Raw genomic sequence first — 18,628 nt, 5'->3', positions numbered from 1 at the left:
AGTTCCACAAAGCATTGCATGGGGCTGAAGTGTAGAACAAGGTCACAAGCACAGGCATTAGGGTGAGACCTGGTTCAAATTCCAGGGCTGCCACTCAACAGCCATAGGCTGAAGGCGTCATTTAACTCTCCAGGGCCGCATCTTTCTCCCCTGGGGGAATTACAGCAGGTACTTCCTTGGGTTGCTGAGCCTGAGAAGGGATGACAGGAGACGGCACCAAGCGCAGTGCCTGCCTCATCATCATCCTCATCCTCATCCTCATCATCATCACAAGCTGAATACTTTTCCAGGAAGTCAGGCTAGGAAACCTCCCATTTCACATAATGCCAATATCCTTTCAGTAGAATTTAGCAATTGTCTCTATTTTCTAAGAAACTTGTCCAATTTTCCCCTTGGACTCATTTGAGCATAGACAGATACCTTTCAAGGAGTTTTCAGACCTGTCAGAGAGTCATGGGAAACTGGCCAAGCCCCAGGAGGTAGAGACCAGTGGCTCAGCCCACCCCCACTTGGGGCCCTGACCCTTGGGGGCACACAGGCAGCTGCACATGCAAAAGACACCAGGACAAGTCCTCTTGGTTGAGAATCCCTTGCCAACCACTGGCACAGGCTGGGCAATGTGAGCTGCTGGTACTGAAGGGCAGTGGGCTCTTTGCCCAGCAGCCAGGAAGGCCCCCAAGAGAGACACAAACACAAGCCCCTGAGGGGTGGAAGGCACAGCTGCGAGGTCACCCGGCCCAGGCCAGGCTCTCCCAGCCCAGGAAGCTGCCAAAAACTGGGCATGGGGTCCCGGAGGCTGGGCTGGTGCTGGGCCCAGGCATGGCAGCTCCAGCAGATGGTGGCCTGTGCACCCTGGAGCCCTCCCTATGCCTGGGGATGTAACCATGTCAATCTGGAAAAAGCAGCTGGCATGAAGGGTGCTTTTTTCCCCACTCTGTGCAGGGCACAGACAGAGAAGAAAGCCAAGTAGCCTTCAAAGGTGCAATTGCATCCTGAAATTGGAAGTGGGGGGGAGTCATGCAACCCCAACGTCTTCCAAAGCAAACCCCATTCCTACCCTCTACCCACGTCTACAGCCAAACTCTTGAGTCAGCAAAGTTCTAGATTACACTGACCTTGTTACCATCAAAACTCTTCTCACTCAATGCTTTTGTGTCCACAAGCGCCCAGCAACACTCACTGTCCACGGACTTCAGCTACAAGAGGAGCCAGTGCTTCCTCATGCCTCATCCCCCTTGATCCTTAGAGTAGCCCCACGAGGCTGGATTTTATTATCCCCTTTGCGCAGACAAGAAAACTGAAGTGCAAAGACGCGGAGTAACTCACCAAGGATCCTAAAGCTAATAAGCATCAGAGCCAGAATATGAGCCCAGATTTCCCAAGTCCAAAGTCTGGACTTTTACCGTCCCCTCTGCTGGCCCTGGGCCAACAGCTGTCCAGGCGTAGGTTCCTTCACTTCAGCACCAGGACACCATTGCATCTTGAGTTTCTTTCTCCCTCCCTCCCTCCCTTCCTTCTTTCCCTCCCTCCCTCCTTTCTTTCTTTCCTTCTTCCTTCCTTCTTCCTCCCTCCCTCCCTTCCTCTCTCTCTCTTTCATTTTCTTCCTTTCTTCCTTTCTTTCTTGTTTTGGCAGTGTAGAGAACAGAACAATGTTAAAAACACACTTGAGCATGGCATTCTGAGTGGGCGTACAAGAAACCAATTGGGCAGGCACAGGCACTCAGACTGGCACAGAGTGAACGCGTGGGTCCCCGAGACAGACGTGATTGCAGTCAGTGATGGATGCCGGCATGGGGATTGGGGGCCCTTTACTCTTGGCCTTTATCTCACTAGGGAGGCTTCAGAGAGGAGGTGTCTCAAAATAAACACAGAGAAGATGCGGTGTGGCATAGGGTTGGAGGAGGGCCCCAGCCTGTGGATGTGCAGCACAGGTGGGTGATGGGAAGAGGAGGTTGAGTAGAGCAGAGGTGTTCACGCAGGGAGAAGCTCAAGCCCTTGGGGCCTGGGATGAGCTGGGCTGTATAGAGTTACTGTGGGCCAGCATGCCCTCATGGCCCTGACCTCCCCCATTTCACCAACCCAGTGTTCCCAGAATTAGGTATCCAAGCCCTGCTGGTTTAGTGGCAAGATAACATGAGCTGTAAGAGGCAACCAGGCTTGAGTTTGAAACTTGTCTTTGCCGTTGCGCAGGTCTGCCACCTCCTCAGGTAGGCTGAGCTGGGAGCTTCTGTTCCTGGAGCTACACACTGGAGATACCACCTACTTCAAAGGCTTGCTGTGGAGACCAGAGGCAATAACATGAGAAGAACTTGACCCAGGACTCTAAACATGGTCCTTCAGCAATACAAGTTTTCCTTCTGCTTGTCTTCTGTGCACACCCCCTCTCCTTTCCCTTGAGGCAGCCAGATAGGCTACAATGAATTAAAGCCAGCAGACAACCCCTCCCTTTCTCTCCCTACTCCTGCCCTAACTAATTTGATAGTTCAAACTCCAAAAGAATAAGAATTTATCTTTCTGCATTTTTCCCATGCAGAGCCAGGCACATGGACATTTATAAAAATCGTTGCTTGAGGCCAGGTGCAGTGGCTCATACCTGTAATCCCAGCACTTTGGGAGGCCAAGGCAGGTGGATCACCTAAGGTCAGGAGTTCGAGACCCTCCTAACCAATGTGGTGAAACATCGTTTCTACTAAAAATACAAAAATTAGATGGGCATGGTGGTGCACGCCTGTAATCCCAGCTACTCGGGGGGCTGAGGCAGGAGAATGGCTTGAATTTGAGAGGCGGAGGTTGCAGTGAGCCGAGATCGAGCCACTGCACTCCAGGCTGGGTGAGAGAGCAAGACTCTGTCAAAAGCAAGAAAGCAAGAAAGGAAAGGAAGGAAGGAGGGAGGGAGGGAGGGAAGGAGGGAGAGAGGGAGGGAGGGAGGGAGGGAAGGAAGGAAGGAAGGAAGGAAGGAAGGAAGGAAGGAAATAAGTGAGCGAGCCACTTGGTAACAGGTGATGCCTGCATTCCCTATCCTGGCCTTTTGCCGAAGGCTAATCAAAGGCCAAAAGACTTTCCTGTAGGAAGGCAATTGTAGTGATCTCCTAATTCCATCAAAAGGACCTGGAAGGGAACTGTCCTCCTTAGAAGAGAAAGAGGCGATTTCTTACTTTGTTTCCAGCCCTCATCAAGTGTACATGTGAGGTAGTGAGTGATTCTCCTTCCTCTGCCTTTGCTGAGCCCAAACTAGCAGAGAGAGAAAGAGATGAAACCCAAGCTCCAGACCCCTGTCTTTGTAGCCTGGAAGCTTCAACACCCAGGGTTCTGGTGCTCTTTGACGGGCTCTATCCTGGGCTCAAACTCATGGTCACATCCTAGAGGGACCCCCACGGAGACAGAGGGAACGAGGACCACAATAGGGCACCGCCTCATACCATCTCTCTGTGCCAGATGCTGTTGGTGCTCTGCTCAGATCCCTCTAGCCAGTGACGCTCCCATCCCCAGCTGCTAACAACTGCAGCCTTCTCCTGAGAATTGCCCGTGACCCACAGGATCCCTCATGGGGTCCAGAAGGGTGGGCAGCTCTCAGCCAATGGCTGATTGACTTGGGGTTAGAACTGACCAGTCTCTGTGCCTCAAGGTGGGAAAACTCTGCAGCATCATTTATGCTCCTGCATAGGCTAACGCTAGACCTCGGCTGAGCCCACATGTTTGCTTAGCTTTCTGCCACCCTATTTTTCCTTCTTCAGTCCCTTACAGGATTCCCCAGAGAGCACTCCCTCAACACAGCTCTTGCCCAGAAAGCCCATTTCAGGCTGTGTCCCTGGAGACTCTCACCTAAGTTAGTCTCTCTTCCTGCCTCTCAGAAGTCTTCCCCAAACAGCCAGGGTGACAATGGAACTCAAGAATAAGGGAATGCCAAACGCCGCCTGGCAGAGATACTCACATGCCTCCGTCAGTTAAAGAAGCACCAGTTATGCAGCAGACTCACCCACTCTGGGGGAACTTCCAGCCCCTGAACCTGCAATGGCCCCAGAAACCAGAGAGAACACCGCTGGCCTCCTCTGGGTCACTCCCATCTAGAAAACCAGAGTCTTGGTCAAGGCCACCACTCGGGAAGTCGACAGATCCCACGCAATTCACCCTAATATACTGTCACCCTGCAGCCGGGAACCGAGTGGCTTCTATAAGGAGCAACTACAGTCACATCCAACCCACCTACTCCCCACATGGGAACTTGAGTGGGCTCCTTAGGAAAAAAGAGACCAGACCAGGTGCAGTGGCTCATGCCTGTAATCTCAACACTTTGGGAGGCTGAGGCCAGAGGCTTGCTTGAGCCCAGGAGTCTGAGACAAGCCTGGCCAACAAAGTGATAACCTGTCTGTCCAAAAATTCAGAAAATTAGCCAGGCATAGTGGTACATGCCTATAGTCCCAGCTGTTTAAGAGGCCAAGGCAGGAGAATTGCTTGAGCCCAGGCGGTCAAGGTTTCAGTAAGCTGAGTTCATACTACTCCACTCCAGCCTAGGCAACAGAGTGAGACCCTCTGTCAAAAGGGAAAAAAAAGAGGGAGAAAGAGAGAGAGAACAAAAATTGGGGACTGTAAGAATGCCAGACAAGGTAGGAAAAAAAATGCCCCCAAGGAAAGCGGACGCTCTAGAGACAAAAAAAACCCTCTCAGTTGGATCGTCTAACTTCAGTGATCTGAGGTTTTCAATGTGACGCTGTGGCTTTGAGAAGAGGAGGAAGTGCCGAACATTGGAAATCACATCAGGGACTTCTAAACATCCGTTAGCATCCCCCAGACGCCCCCCACCCACTGCATTCAGGAGGGACACTGCAGGCTGTGGGAGCCCCTGGAGAGAAAGCAAAGCCAGAGGAAAGGCAGAAACCTGATGAACCTGTGTCCATGGAAGGTCACAGGCAGAGAGAGGATAAACACTTTGTCCCAAACGGTGAGCGCATGCTGGACTCCATCCAAGGTGGGGAGATGTTATAACTCTCCTCAGGAATGTGATTAGCATCCCAAGAGCCGAGGTGGGCGGATCGAGCAGAGATAAAGGTTACAGGAGAGTGGGCAAGGAGGCCAGCTGCCCGAGGCGGTGGCTTCGGCATCAGCAGGAGACCCCACTGCCCACGCCTTGCTCCCTGGATGAGAAAGCCTGGCAGAGGACTAAGGCTGGGTCAGCCCACATGGAGGGGCGATCAAGTACACGTACCCCAAGGGGTTAGGATGGTATCAGTGGTGGGAGAAGTGATCGACCACCAGTTTCAGGTCTCAGGAAAGATGACCTGTGGAAAGAGTACGGTGGGAAAAAACACAAAACGTGAAACACGATGGAATGAAAACATTGTCTATGGGATGCTGAAGGGAGGCCAGAAGGTCAGAAGTAGGGAAGGAGATGGTCCAGGAAGGCGTGGACGTGATAAAGTAGGGGAGGGTGAGCAGCGCATGCTTTCCGAAAGAGCTCCCCGCAACACAGGCACTTCGAAAGTCTAAACCTGCAGATTAGGTCTGCATTCTCCAACCTGGTTCCTAGCTCCTCAGCGGAGATTTTAAAAAACTGATTTGTGGAAAAGCAAGCTGTTAGCAGTTCCAAAGGAGAGCTAAGGCTGATTAACAGAGGGCTGACCTGGCAGAGGCGTCTGTGTTGTCGTCTTTACAAGGACGCAGGGACTTGGGGAATTAAAGCTAGAGCATCAGGACCTCCCTTTCACATGGGTCTGTGAAGGAGGACACTCAACCCTTCTCAAAGAAAATACATAAAAAGATGAAAACTTTGGAAATGTTGAGCTGAGTTCAATGTACATGTAAATGATACAGAAGGGTATTCACATGCTTGCCTGTTTGCACTCAGCCCTGTTGCCTATTGTGGAAGGGGACATTTGGTGGTCCTGTTTGCTACCTGGGTGACCTTAAGCAATATCCTTAACCTCAGTGCCTCAGTTTCCTCCTCTGTATAATGGGAAGAATCCTAATACCTACATCTTTCAGTCGTTCCAGGGATAAGTGAAATAAACTACAGAAAGTTTCCAACACAGAACAGGCTCTCAAAAAATGCCTCTTTCCTTCTCCCACGCACAGAAGAGTGATACAGACAACAAGGTAAGGAAACAACAAAGAAATGTCTTAGGGAAATGCCATGATTAGGTATCGGGCAATGGTACAGTCAGCGAGCAGAGATGATTGTCAGGGTGAAAACGTCTTTCACATCATAGAGCAAAAGAGAGACACTGAAGAATTCTTAAAGCTTTAAAGTCATAATATTGTTCAACCCCAATGTGAAAACCGCTGGTTCAAGAAAACACGAGATTTTTGGCAGATAGAGAACAAACATGTCCCCAGGCCCAGTATGGAAATGACAAAGACCCGAGATTACCTGGACTGTGAAAGTCCAATTGTAAGAACCATTCTGGGAAATTTGCGTGGAAGACTAAAGGGAAGGCCTGGGATCAAGGGTTCAACAGATAAAGGAATCACTTCATAAATTTCATAAAATGGCAAAGACAGGAATGGAAAGGGGCACAGAGACCAGTAGAGTTAAGGACTTATGGGAGAATACTTAAGAAATAAGTTAGACACACTAAAAAGAATTGTCGCACAGCAATTAATGATAAAATCAAGGCCATTTAGTAAAAAATAAGAGAAAATCTTTATAAGGAAGCACATAGGGACCCAGAAAATGAATAAGGGATATTTTGTACTCTGAGGTCTCTTTATTTAGCAAGTCTCCAAATGTAATATTTTTAAATTAATAGAGTATGATAGAGAGAGGGGAAAAAAAACCAGAGACAGGCAGTAGAATGGGCGTGGAGAGAAGTAAGCATGGCATTCAGGAAACAATGTCGTCCCTCCAAGGTGTTTTCAGGGGGTTTGTTTGGGGCAGCTCAGTTTACATATTATTACGAACATATTCTCCATTTCACACCATGAAAGCATGAACCGCCACCCCTGACCCATGAGGGAGGGCCTCAAGGAAGGAAATCAAAGCTGCTAGGCATGATCAGCCAGGCCTGTGGCATTTCTGGAAACAGCCAAATGGATACTGGGCTGCAGGGGCTGGCATCCACTTTTGTGTCATTTCTCTCAGTATATCCAAAGTGTGTCAAGTGCCTATCATGTCCAGGCTCAGCGCTGGGCCGGGCCCACCACTCCCTGCCTACAGAGTCCTTAATTCTGGAGGGGAAACAGACAGGCAAACAGCTGTCATACAAAACCATCACTTCCCAGGAGGGGCACAGGAGAAGTCAGGACTGAACAGAACAGTCCTTGGAGATCATCTGGTCTACCCATTCCTTTTACAGATGAAGAAACGGAGGCAGAGAGAGACAAAGTGGCTTGTGGAAGCTAATCTAAATGCTTGCTCAATATGCTGCTACAAAATCAGTTTTATTCCTGTAAGCAGTTTGGTAGCCTCCAAGGCAGTGTCCGACTGCATCAGTTGAGTGTCATATTTCAAAGTAATATTTCTGAAATTTTTAGCAAGTAGATTCCACAAGTTTAATAACAATGCATTCACTTGCCCTCTCTCTGCCTTCATACCCACCTTAAATGATTAGGCAAATTCAACCCCAAAATAAGTGGGGAAATTGAGGAAGCCAAAGCATGCTTGGCAGATGAGTACAGATGATATCCCAATGAACATCTATCCCTCTTCTCCTGAAGTTGGCGTTTCATTCCCATGCACATCTTATGTCCAATCTGTAGGCTATATATGGCATATTTTGCATGTTTTAAAATTGTGTACAGGTGGTATCATCCTGTCTCTGGAAATTTTTTTAACTCCCTTCCCTTAGCCACGCTGCTGACTGCCCCAGTCCACCGAGACTATCCGTTAGGTTAACACTGGCTCTGTTTTGAAGCTTCCATCATAAAAGACAGAGATCCGAGAGAAGATTCTGCACGAGAAAGACACCACCACCACTACTCAAGAGTACAGCCTGAACTTGCAGGGACTAACATCCATCTTGTGGTCTTTTCCCCTGGGCTAAAAGTGGTGCTTGATCCCCACTGGTTTCCAAAGGAGCAACAGCATATGGGATTCTAAAGGCAGAATTAATTCAAGAGTCGTTACATGAGGGTGTTCTCAATTGAGTGCCCTAGAGTAAATAGTAATTACATGTTCCTTCAAGATTGCTCCCAGCCTGAGATGGGGAAAGAAGAGTCATGGATGGCTGACCACAACATCCCTAATGTGCACATGTGTGCACAAACACCCAGCCTGGTCACAAGTCTGGATTTGGACTTTTCCCCAAGAATGTGATGTGAGTTCTACAAGTCCCTTGAAATATACAAATGGCACCCCCGTAGGGGCATCAGAAATTGCCCATGCTTATTCCTATTCTTTCCTTGCCAAGTGCTCCCCAAAGATGCACCATCAAAATGTGGCAAACAAGCAGCCCCACTTCAGCTATGCTACACAGAGAAGAGGAACTGGCCCTGTGCAGAAACGACACTCCAGTGGTTCCGAGTGCTCAGGATGCCCAAGACAAGCCATGTTAATGATGCCCCACCTTCACATCTGAACTGCAGCAGCCTGTGGATGTGAGGCTATGGAGAGCAAATTTCCATGAGAGGAAAAAGGCTTGGCCAGATCATCCCAAGCCCCAGACAGGCCATGGGAGGGTGCTCACTTGGTCATTGGATATGGGAGTGGAGCCCCCCTCAGCAGGGAATTGCAAAGGATGGGGGCATGTTTTTAACCACCTGTCAATGTGTGTGCATACATGTACACACTAGGGTTATTGTGGTCAGACATCCATGGATGGCTCAATACAGCAATTTCTGCTATACTGGCAAGCTATCCGGGGGACTTTGGGAGGAATGTAGGAACTTTGAAAGTTTCCTCTCTTGGCCTTTCTAGCACCAGGTCCTGCAAAATGATTATAACAGCCAAAATGTCGTCATCCTCACCCACAGCAGTGGCTTCGAGAGTTTATTATCCAGCAGGTACTATTCAAGGGGCTGACACGGGTCTCCTTTAGTTCTCACAACTTGATGAAGGAGATGTTCTTATAACCCACATTTTACAGATGAGGAAACTGAGTGTCAAGTGGAGAGGCTGGAACAGTTGCCCAAGGTCACAGCTATGACAATGTGGGTAAGGCCCCAGGAGCTTGGCGCTAAAGCCTGCTTTTCACAAAAACTGCTGCATGGAGGTCACCATTCGGGAGAATAATTTAGTCTAATATTGGTAAGCACTTCCAGTTTAAAGGCATGTTTATCCTGTGATTTTTGTTTTGCTTCACACCAGTGCTGGGAGACACTCAGCGGGGCTGTCAGCCCCACACGGCAGGTGAAGAAATTAAGCTACAGCGAAGTTAAGGACTCGTGTAACTTAGGGGTCCTTAACGTCACTGTAAGTTAAGGTTTCACCCCCATTTGGCAACTCCCCTCCCAAACCTCAACCATGCTCCTCTCTTCCAGCTCTGCTAAAGGACTTTTAGCAAACTGGGAGCCCAGGCGTTGGGCCTCTCCAGACACGTACAAGCCTAGGCGCAACTGCTGAGGTGGAGGCCTGGGGAGGGAGGCGTATTTAGGCCACAGACGTACAAAATTAGGGTCTCTACAAATTAAAGCCAAAATATAAAATGCAGAATTTGGAAACTTGTTTTTGAACGAGGAACCCTGACCAGCTTTCCACTAACCCCCAGAGGTGCTTATAGACAGGGAAAGATGAGGACAGAAAACAAACCAAGGAAAATGAGGACAAAGCCACAAAGCACAAGAAAAGCCACATCTGGGCCCAAGTTCTTGGATGAGAGGGACACAGCTGGCTATCCTATCTTATTGGTGATACTAGGAGAACAGTGTCCTGGGTTCAACATCTAAAAATGTGAACTTTCAGAGCTGGAGAACCTAAGAGATCTCGCCCAATGGCTCGTTTTATAATCAAGGAAACTCTCTCAATGGCTCATTTTATAATGAAGGAAACTGTGACCCTGAAAGCAGGAGCACCTGAATTACCAGCAATCCTGGGGTTGGAACTGGGCTGGACCAGCGGGTACCCCTCCTCCTCCGACAGCACCCTGGCCGTCCCTCCGACCAGCAGAATCTGCAGGTGGAAGCAGTCTCCACCACTGAGCCTCTTTCCAGTTGACTTTATGTTTTAACTTTTTATTTCAAAATAGTTACAGATTCACAGGGAGTAGCAAAGAAAATCTACAAGGAGGCCCTAGGCACCCTTCACTGTACTTCCCCCAGCTGACCTGTGTGCGTCCAAAGTCCACAACTGTAATATAACTTCAGATCCACGTGGGATGATAGGTCCCTTCCTGAGACTGACTTAGGAACAAACAATCCATTTCTTTCTCATATCTTATCCTACCCCTATTGCTGTAAACCCTAAAACACACACACACACACACACACACAGCCTAATCAGCAATAATTTCACTCCTGAATATTGCTAGAAAGATCACTAAGCCAAGCTAATCAATTGTCTTAGCCAGACACTTGTCCCCAAGAGATGCCTAGACTTTTCATTGCTATCACTTAACCCTCAGCAGCCCAAGTTTTTATCCCTGTCTTCCAAATGAGAGCAGAAAAACTGTTCTGGGAAGAATCCAGTACCTAAAATGATGTTCATAACTTGACACCTTTCAAAAGCCTTGTCTGTGCTAATGGAAGCAGACACTTTGGAAAACTTCAGAAGGAAGGTCTTCCTCTCATGTGTACCCCCGGGACCAGAGTGGTTAAAGCAAGAGGAGGAGCACGGGGGGCCCTACAGAGCTTGCACAGCCAAAGGAAGCAGGTATGGCTCAGAAAGGGGAGAGGAGAGAGCATGACAAATGAGGGAAATATTCACAGGAGAGATACCAGTTTAGCAATTAAATTTGACATCGACTTAGACAAAGCTTCTTCACTGAACAGAATAAAATTCCTGGGAAGATTTGTGCACATATGAATAAAAGACTCGTCTCATTTTTTTTCTGGAGAGAGGAACGTGAAAGCAGGAGAGAGGGACAGAGAGGAGAGAAGAACAGGGGCAAGGGCTGTGATCAATGGGTCACAAGCTGACCTAGTAGTTAAGGCAAGTGAATGTTCATAGCATCAAATCACTCCTCCTGTGATAAAGGGATTAGAAGTGGCCTCATGAGGAAAGAGCTTCTGCAATTCACTCTGCATGCATTTACTGAACACATACTACGTGCCAGGCACTGCACTAGGCACTGGGGAATTCAAAGGTGAATAGTAAGGAGACGAAAAGGGAGACAGTGACTACTATTAATTGTACTATTACTACCAACTGCTAGGAGGGGGAGCCGAGAGGAGGGAGTGAGGCTATGGGGCACTTTGTAAGTTTGGGTGGCACTGAGGTTCATATTCCAGCCCCCTGCTTCAATCAGGCAACAATAGCTAAACAGTGGGCAAAGAAAAGGAAGAGAGGGCATTGCCTGGCAGCATAGTGAGTCCCTGCACAGCGACAAGGAGTACTGAGGGTCTCAGGATGGGGGGCATCCCGCAAGAGGACACCTCTTGCTGGAACTCCAGTGATGGAGTTTGGATTCATTTGTCAAGTGATTGTGTCAAGAGGGAGGAGGCCAAAGCAGTCACCAGCCGCCCTAGAAAGGCAACCCTGTTGGCTTCAGAGCAAGGACTGGCCTGGCCTGCTGTGTAGGCAGAGCCCACACCACCCTCTGAGAACGTGGGGTGGAGGGGGTGCAGGAGGGACTCGGAGACCCGAGAACAAAAGCGCTCACTGCAATGTGAGCCAAGGCCAAGAGACTTGACAAAACTCTCTTTCTACAGAGGGGAGAGTCGCGCCTTCCTCTGACTGAGGAGTGCTGCCCAAAGCCCAGGTCACATCCTCTTCTCTCCCATAGTGGTTGAAACAGTGGTTTAAAGGTCCTGGGTTCTTCTCAGGTTAGAGGGCTTCCTCATGGAGTAGCCCATTGGAGGATGAAGCTGCAAGCCTTGCTGACACAGATCTCTGCATGGCCAACATTCAGGGAAAATGTCCCCTTAGAGGAAGGCGTGGGAGCCTGTCTTTAACGGTGTGACATGATGTGTACAGAATCAAGTGCTCTGTGCTGAACAAAGTGTCAACACCCATTGGGCCAAGAGCTAAGCACTTCACGTGCGTTTCACCTTCCCAACAATGCTGTGAGGTTGGTACCATTGTTATCCCCATTTTGCCGACGGGAAAAGTGAGACCTTGGGGGGTTTAGTAGTAGCTCAAGTCTCATAGCTGAGAAAGGGTAGTGCCAGGATTTGAACCTTGGCTGTTTGACTTGGAAGGCGCACGCTTAACTACAGGTCTCTACTGTCCATACAGCAGGGGTTAGGGCAAGAGGGCAGGAATTATCAACGATGAGGCAGGCTAACAAAGAGGAACGAAGCATAGACCCTGCTCGGCGGAGCTCCTGGCCTAATGAGAGAGACACAGAAACTAACAGGCACAGCACAGGGGGTGAATGCAGTCATGGAGGGAGACCAGGCAGGGACCCTGAAGGCCCCAGGAAAAGGGAGAAGGAATCCCAGGAGAGCTGACGTAGACGTGTTACAGATGCCACCTTAACTGGAAAGGAGAAATACAAGACTCACAGGCCACCGAGCTTGAAGCACTGAAGAACAGTGCCCAGGTACAGGAAAAACAAAAAGCCATGGGATGCTAGAGAAAGAAAGTTGGCATCCTGGTGCCTCCGCTGACCTCATGAAGCAGGGAAAAAAGGCCCAAGTGAAAGAAATAGAAATTGCTCACTTGGTTGGTGGCAGAAAAAAGGATGTGTGTTCACAGAGCATGCAGAATGCCCCTGCATCAGGGCTTCCTGCCCTCCATTTCCAAGCTGAAGAAGAAAATCTCTCTCCAGGGGAGCCAGGGCCTGTTTCAGCAGCCATATGGCTCTGACTTTCCCCGGAGAAGGAGGGGAGAGCGAGGCCAGAATGCTTGCCTGGACTTAGACTTCTGACCTCAGCTTGGCCTTGACATTGCTCGACCTCAGCCAGGTTGCTTCTCTGGCTGGAGACCAGAGAGTTCTTCGCCTGCCTTTACCTGGGAACAGTGAGCCAGGTGGACTTTGAAGTCCTCACACGAAGAAAGCCAGCAGGAGAACCAAGGAACCCAGACCAAACGCAGATCAAAGCGGGAGAAGGGTCCTGTGGAGATGTTAACTGACCAGCTAAAGGGGAAGACTGAGCCCTCGGGACTCCAGGAGCAGGACCAAAGTGGGAGATAATCCATTTCTCTGGCCCCACCAGACTCTCCAGCTGGAACTCTCCAGCTGCTGGCAAATTGAGCCATACTCCTGTCTCTGTATTCTCACCTCCGAACTGGAGCAGGAGAAGTGATTAGGGGAGTTGAAGGCACACAGCCCCTCCAGGCTCTTGGTGAACCAGGGAATGAGTCTGCTGGGGGTTGCGGGGCACTCTTTTCTGAGCATATCAGCTGACTCCAGCTTCAGAGCATGCACCACAGTTGCCATTTTTGCTTTGTGAAATGATTCCCCTCTCTCCAGCTCCGCGCCGCCTTCTACTTTGCAAGCACAGAAGTTGTACAGCAGCCTGAAAATGCTGATGGCTTAACTGGTTTAATTTTTTTTCCCCAGCAGCCCTGAGGGGTTTTAACTCTTTCCTACTGCAGAAACCCTGCTTTTGGAGTTGAATGTTTAAACTCTCACTGGGAGACTCATAAATATTCGGAGTCACTCTCTCCCTCTCTGTTTGATTAGGAAATGAGCCTTTAACTCAATGTAATCCCCAAGCCATTAACAAAAAAGCCCTCCACCGCTCCACTATTAGAATTTCACTCTTAACCCGCTGAGGATTGAATTAGATTAACATAACTACCCACAATCTGAGTTTATTTTCTGTGCCAGATAGAAATGTGTTTTCAAGAAAGGCAAAAAAAAAGGGAGGGAAAGCAGGAGGGAGAGAGAAAGAGTGGGAGGATAATGAAATGTAAAAGTAGAGATAAGGAAAAGATGGACAGATATCCTAGAGAAGTGAAATGATACGGAAAGAGCTGCTCGTGGTCTCGTCTTAAAATCCTGCCAGCTGCCATTTTAACTGATGGGGTATTTGGAGAGGCCTCAACTACATAAAATCGTTTGAATTAGGGGCGTGCTTTCCAGGTACTTGCAGTTCACTCTCCCTGCACCTGAGCCTGCTGTACTCCAAAGCACCTGCTCATTGGCCCCACTGTTCCCAATCTGGGAGGAGGTCGGGACTGGATTCCTATGTGCTCCAGGACAGTGCGGGGAGGACCCATGAAACAACAGCGCATGTACACAGGAAACTGCTTGTTTACACTCAGAGAAATAAACAATGACAAGTATGGAATGGGTTAGATTTTGCAGACATGAAGTCACAGACAGTCCAATTGCTGTCTTTTTAAATGCAATTTGCTGACCAATTGCATTTAAGAAATCAGTTTGAAAAAAGAAATGAGTTTGATGGGAGCTCAAACCACATAAAATTAATCGTTATTGAAGCAGAAACTAAGTAATCAGAGGCTGTCTTATGCAAACACACTGAAGTTTCCCTGAACTGCATCTCTATAACTAAGCCCAGTGGGGCCAAACCACACCCTGAACTTAAAGATGAAAACCAGGCCCTCTATCACATCGTCAGACAAGCCCCTACCTCGCCTGAAAGGATCTACAGGTAGCCCAGGCAAGAGGAAGTTCTTAGCTAAATGTCCCAACAAATATTCTTCCCTCTGACCATGAAGCCTATGAAAACACAGGACTTGCTCAGGAATGTGAGACTCTCTCCCACTGCACTTACCCGTGAGTAGGGGTCAGGTGGGCTCCGGTGCGCAGGTTGGGGAGGGAAGGGAGAATTTGCTCTTAGTCTAAAAGGCTCTTTTTAAAGTCACACTTTCTCTCAAAAGCTACTGAGATCTGAAAGTCCTAGAAGTTCAGCTTTGCCACCAGCAGACTTCTCTGATTTCTGAATGCAATGTCTCAATTCACTTCATTCACTTGAGCTTTAATTAACAATAACCCACCAAATCCCACTTCAGCATTGTGGTGAAAAAACCTTAGCAGGATATATTTACCAAACTAGAGTCCCTTGTAATAGGAAGAATAGTAATGCTATGTGTATAATACACTGTAACTCCTAGTTAGTGTTTTTCTCATTCTGGAGTTCTTAGACTTCACTTCCTATATTAGGTCTTAAATCACGACATCTACCCACTTCTACACCAAACTCCTTGTTCTGAATTTCTCCACTATTGAATGTGGTCTTACTGGCTGAACCTGGGACATTTGCCTTCTAATTTCTCATTGCTTCCTGATCCCCACTCCTCTTTCCAAAATAATGAATGAATGGATTAGAGATGTTAATAACCCTAAACAAGATGCAGGTGAAAACATGGAACAAGCAAAAGGAAAATTAAGGGTTCAGAAAGTCAAAAATGAGATCAAATTGCCTCTCTAAACATATGTGTATATCCATATTATCTAACTTTCATCAAGTTAGATTTGCTGGTAAATCTAACTATTTTGTTTGTAATAAATCAAAAACAATACAGACATAGCTGCTTTGTGTAATGCTTTTAAATTGTTGGGAAGATTGTTTCTTTGTAGGATATTGTTCTCCCAAACAAATCAAGTAGTCCTTAGCAATATAGCATATGGAATCCATTGTAGAAATAGAAACGCATGGTAAAAAAAGAGAGAGAGACATTTAAAAAGTTGTACTTAAGTATACATTAGTCATCATTACATTTTTTTTTTCCAAAAAAGGAATACTTTTCCTTTGTAGATACTACAAAGCATATCTTCCCAAATACAGGATTTCGGGTGAATACTATTCAATATCCAGAAACTAAAGTCTCAAATGTTGCATGGGACGCTTGTGGCAGGTAAGCCCTGTGGATATGGGGACTGTGGCTGGAGAGGCCGAATCTAGAGTCACCCAAGGTGCACTCAGAGCCTGCACACTATTCAAATTGTTTGAAACAAGCACAGCTTTGACAAGCCTCGCGATATTAAGTTTCTTCCTTCACGAAGGATGCAGAGCAAAGCAGTCAACAGCCCTCCCTCCACACCTGGCTTTGGCCTGGGACTCTTCCAGCCCCCAGTCAAGTTCCCTTTCAGGATTAAGAAAACACACCAAATGAAGGAGCCAGCGACAGCCCCGTAGGGCAGGACAAATCCTCAGCTCTCATCTTGACTTCCCAAAGCAAACTCGCTCCACGGAGGGGAGGGGAGGGTCATTATCTTTAAGGCGCTATAGAAAACTGGTCATCGGGACTGTGGGGACTCTCCCTGAACCTGGAAGCTCCCAGGTTGAAATCAAGTCTTCCAGGAGCCCCCATCATTACCTGTCCTGTGGGCACTGGGTCTTCCTGGGTAACCTTCCCCAGCTTGCCCTACACCGAAGCTGCCAGCAAATAAAAGTTTTCATGCTGGGCGACATCTCCACCCTGCTGAGCCACATGTAAACTTTCCCTTGCCCTTCTGGTGTACTAACTTCTTTCTCAGTGAAAACAAACAAAAATCAAAGGGAACTCACTGCCTCCAAGTGAGTTTGTGTCACCGTCCCACCCAGCCATTCGGAGACCCTGTGACCTTCCCGTGACAGTCTAAGAAAGGCAACATATTCCTCTCGGCCACACAGGGATGCTTCAGAGTACGGAAAACCAGGATGAAAGAACAGGCATGGGGAGATATTTTTATCCATTAAAAGAGAGAGAGAGGAAGAGAGAGAGAGGGAGAGAGACAGAAAGGGAGAGTGTAAGAAAGGGGACAGAAAGGGACCCGCAGAGTCTGGGGAAGAGAAAGGGAGAAGTTGGGTTACTCACATGCTTGGGGCTGGCGTGGAGGACGGGCTGGGGTGGAATGCGCGGCCCCTCAGGTGCCTTCAGTTGCTGATAACTCGTTGCTCCGCTCCTCCGGTACCAGCTGACAGTCCCCTGTCTGTGTCTCTTTGTGACTAAGGACACAGTACTCCCAACCTATAAATAGATCCCGACTCTGTGATTGATATAACAGGCAGCTGACAAAAAAAAAAAAAAAAAATCTCACAACCATAACCAGGTCTTAAACAAAACAGCAAAAGGCTCTAGACTTTCAACTCCACTGAGCCCCAAGCAGACTCCACAGCCACTGATGGACGCAGGAAAGTGTGGAAGAAAAATATACCATGAAGGGGAGGAGGAACTGGGGGAGGGCAAGTGAAAATGGGGGGGATGTGGAAGACAATGACACCTCTAGTGGTGTGCAGCAGTCACTTGGGGTCACAAGAGAGCTGGTGACTGATGGTCGGCAGAAAGTGAGGGGAGGAGCCAGGGCAGGAGGTCCTGACCTGGAGAAGGAGAGAGGCCCCCCTCCTCTGGATCCTGAGCCTGTCAGGGCCCTAGTCAAAGTCCTGACTTGGGAGCATTCGTCAGCTCAAGTGCTTTCCACGAAAGTTTCCATTCCTCCTGCCAAATTAGGAGGCAGGGAGAGAACTGAGCTTTCCCAGCTCAGGGGCCAGGCAGGCTTCTTGGGGGCCATGCAGAAGGCTCCTGGAGGGTGAGTGAGAAAGTGCAGGTGCCTGGTGAGTCCAGGTCTTTGAAGAGGCCAGGAGATGGCATTCCCATCAAAAGAATGACCTCAAGTTGAAAGGCCTTGGGGGTGTCAGTCTCTCCTTTTTCCCTAAAGATTTCCTAGGAGATCAAGTCATCTAAAAAGGGTTCCTTTTTGGAGAACAAGCCCCACTCTTTGGGGTACTGGAGAGTCTCTAAGAAGCACTGCCTGCCCTAGTTTCTACAAAGTTGGGGCAGCCTCTCTGGAGCAGGCCAGTCTAGCTCTGAAAGCTGAGCCAAGCTGAGCCAAGGGGCTCAGTTTCTGGAAGATGGAAGAATCATGATGAAATGGGACAAGTATGGGTTGTCCAACAGTTAACCAGGTGAGCATGCATTACCCCAGAGGGCTTCCCATCTGCCATCCGGAGACCCATTTGCTTCAACTACACAGGCTTATCTGCCTTGATTTTCTGGATTTCTTGTGCATGCTAATTGAGGCAGAATTTCAGGGGAGGTTCCCCTTTAAGAGGGGTCATAGGATGAGCCCCTTGCTGGTGTGGGTAAAGGACAGGTACTTCACAATCCTTGAAACTTCCTGATCCCCAATTTTTAAAAGAAATGAAATTGAACTTCCTCTTCATGTTAGATCTAATCCTTTACTCTCCAGGTTTATCAGAATCTGTGAAGATGGGGTGATATCTAAGCTGTTGAAGTCAAAATCCTACTTAATGTGTAGGACCTCCAATATTTCCACCAGTAGCCTGCCATTGGAACATGAGCTCCAAGAAGGTAAAGACTACGTGTTTCTCTTATTCACCATCGCATCCCCATGATACCTGATCCATAGTAAGACCCTCCTGAGTATGGATTGATTGATTGATTGATTGAGTGAGTGAATGACTGATACTTAAAATACTATCCTTTGAGTCACTCCTTTGGACTCAGTAAGACACTCTCTAGAAATGTCTGTATCATAAGAGTGTCCCTAGGAAGGTCCAGAACTGGGTGTGAGAGTTTAAGCAGATATAGTCAAACTGCTATTATTTTCACTCACACTTTCATCTGAGAACCACTGCCCTTCTGGGCACCAGGCCAGTGATGCCAGTGGTCAGCCACCAAGTACTCCCCTCTAATCAGGTCTGGCCACACACAGGGTTCTCTGCAAGTTTAGTTGCTGGAAATACA

General features: G+C 48.3%; 1 protein-coding gene across 1 annotated transcript in view; it reads right to left on the bottom strand.

The window, feature by feature from the left end:
* ESRRB (estrogen related receptor beta) overlaps positions 1-16,873 on the bottom strand; it is a 187,720-nt gene extending 170,847 nt beyond the window's left edge. The window contains exon 1 of the mRNA XM_012438273.3: positions 16,739-16,873. Coding sequence (XP_012293696.1) covers positions 16,739-16,740 — 2 coding nt within the window. The 5' untranslated portion in view covers positions 16,741-16,873. The remainder of the gene's footprint in view (positions 1-16,738) is intronic.
* Positions 16,874-18,628: the final 1,755 nt, after the last annotated feature.

This window comes from Aotus nancymaae, unplaced genomic scaffold, assembly GCF_030222135.1.
Source record: "Aotus nancymaae isolate 86718 unplaced genomic scaffold, 86718_ANA_hifiasm-v0.15.2.pri h1tg000011l, whole genome shotgun sequence".
NCBI lineage: Eukaryota > Metazoa > Chordata > Mammalia > Primates > Aotidae > Aotus > Aotus nancymaae.
This window is presented reverse-complemented; position numbering and strand designations above follow the sequence as displayed.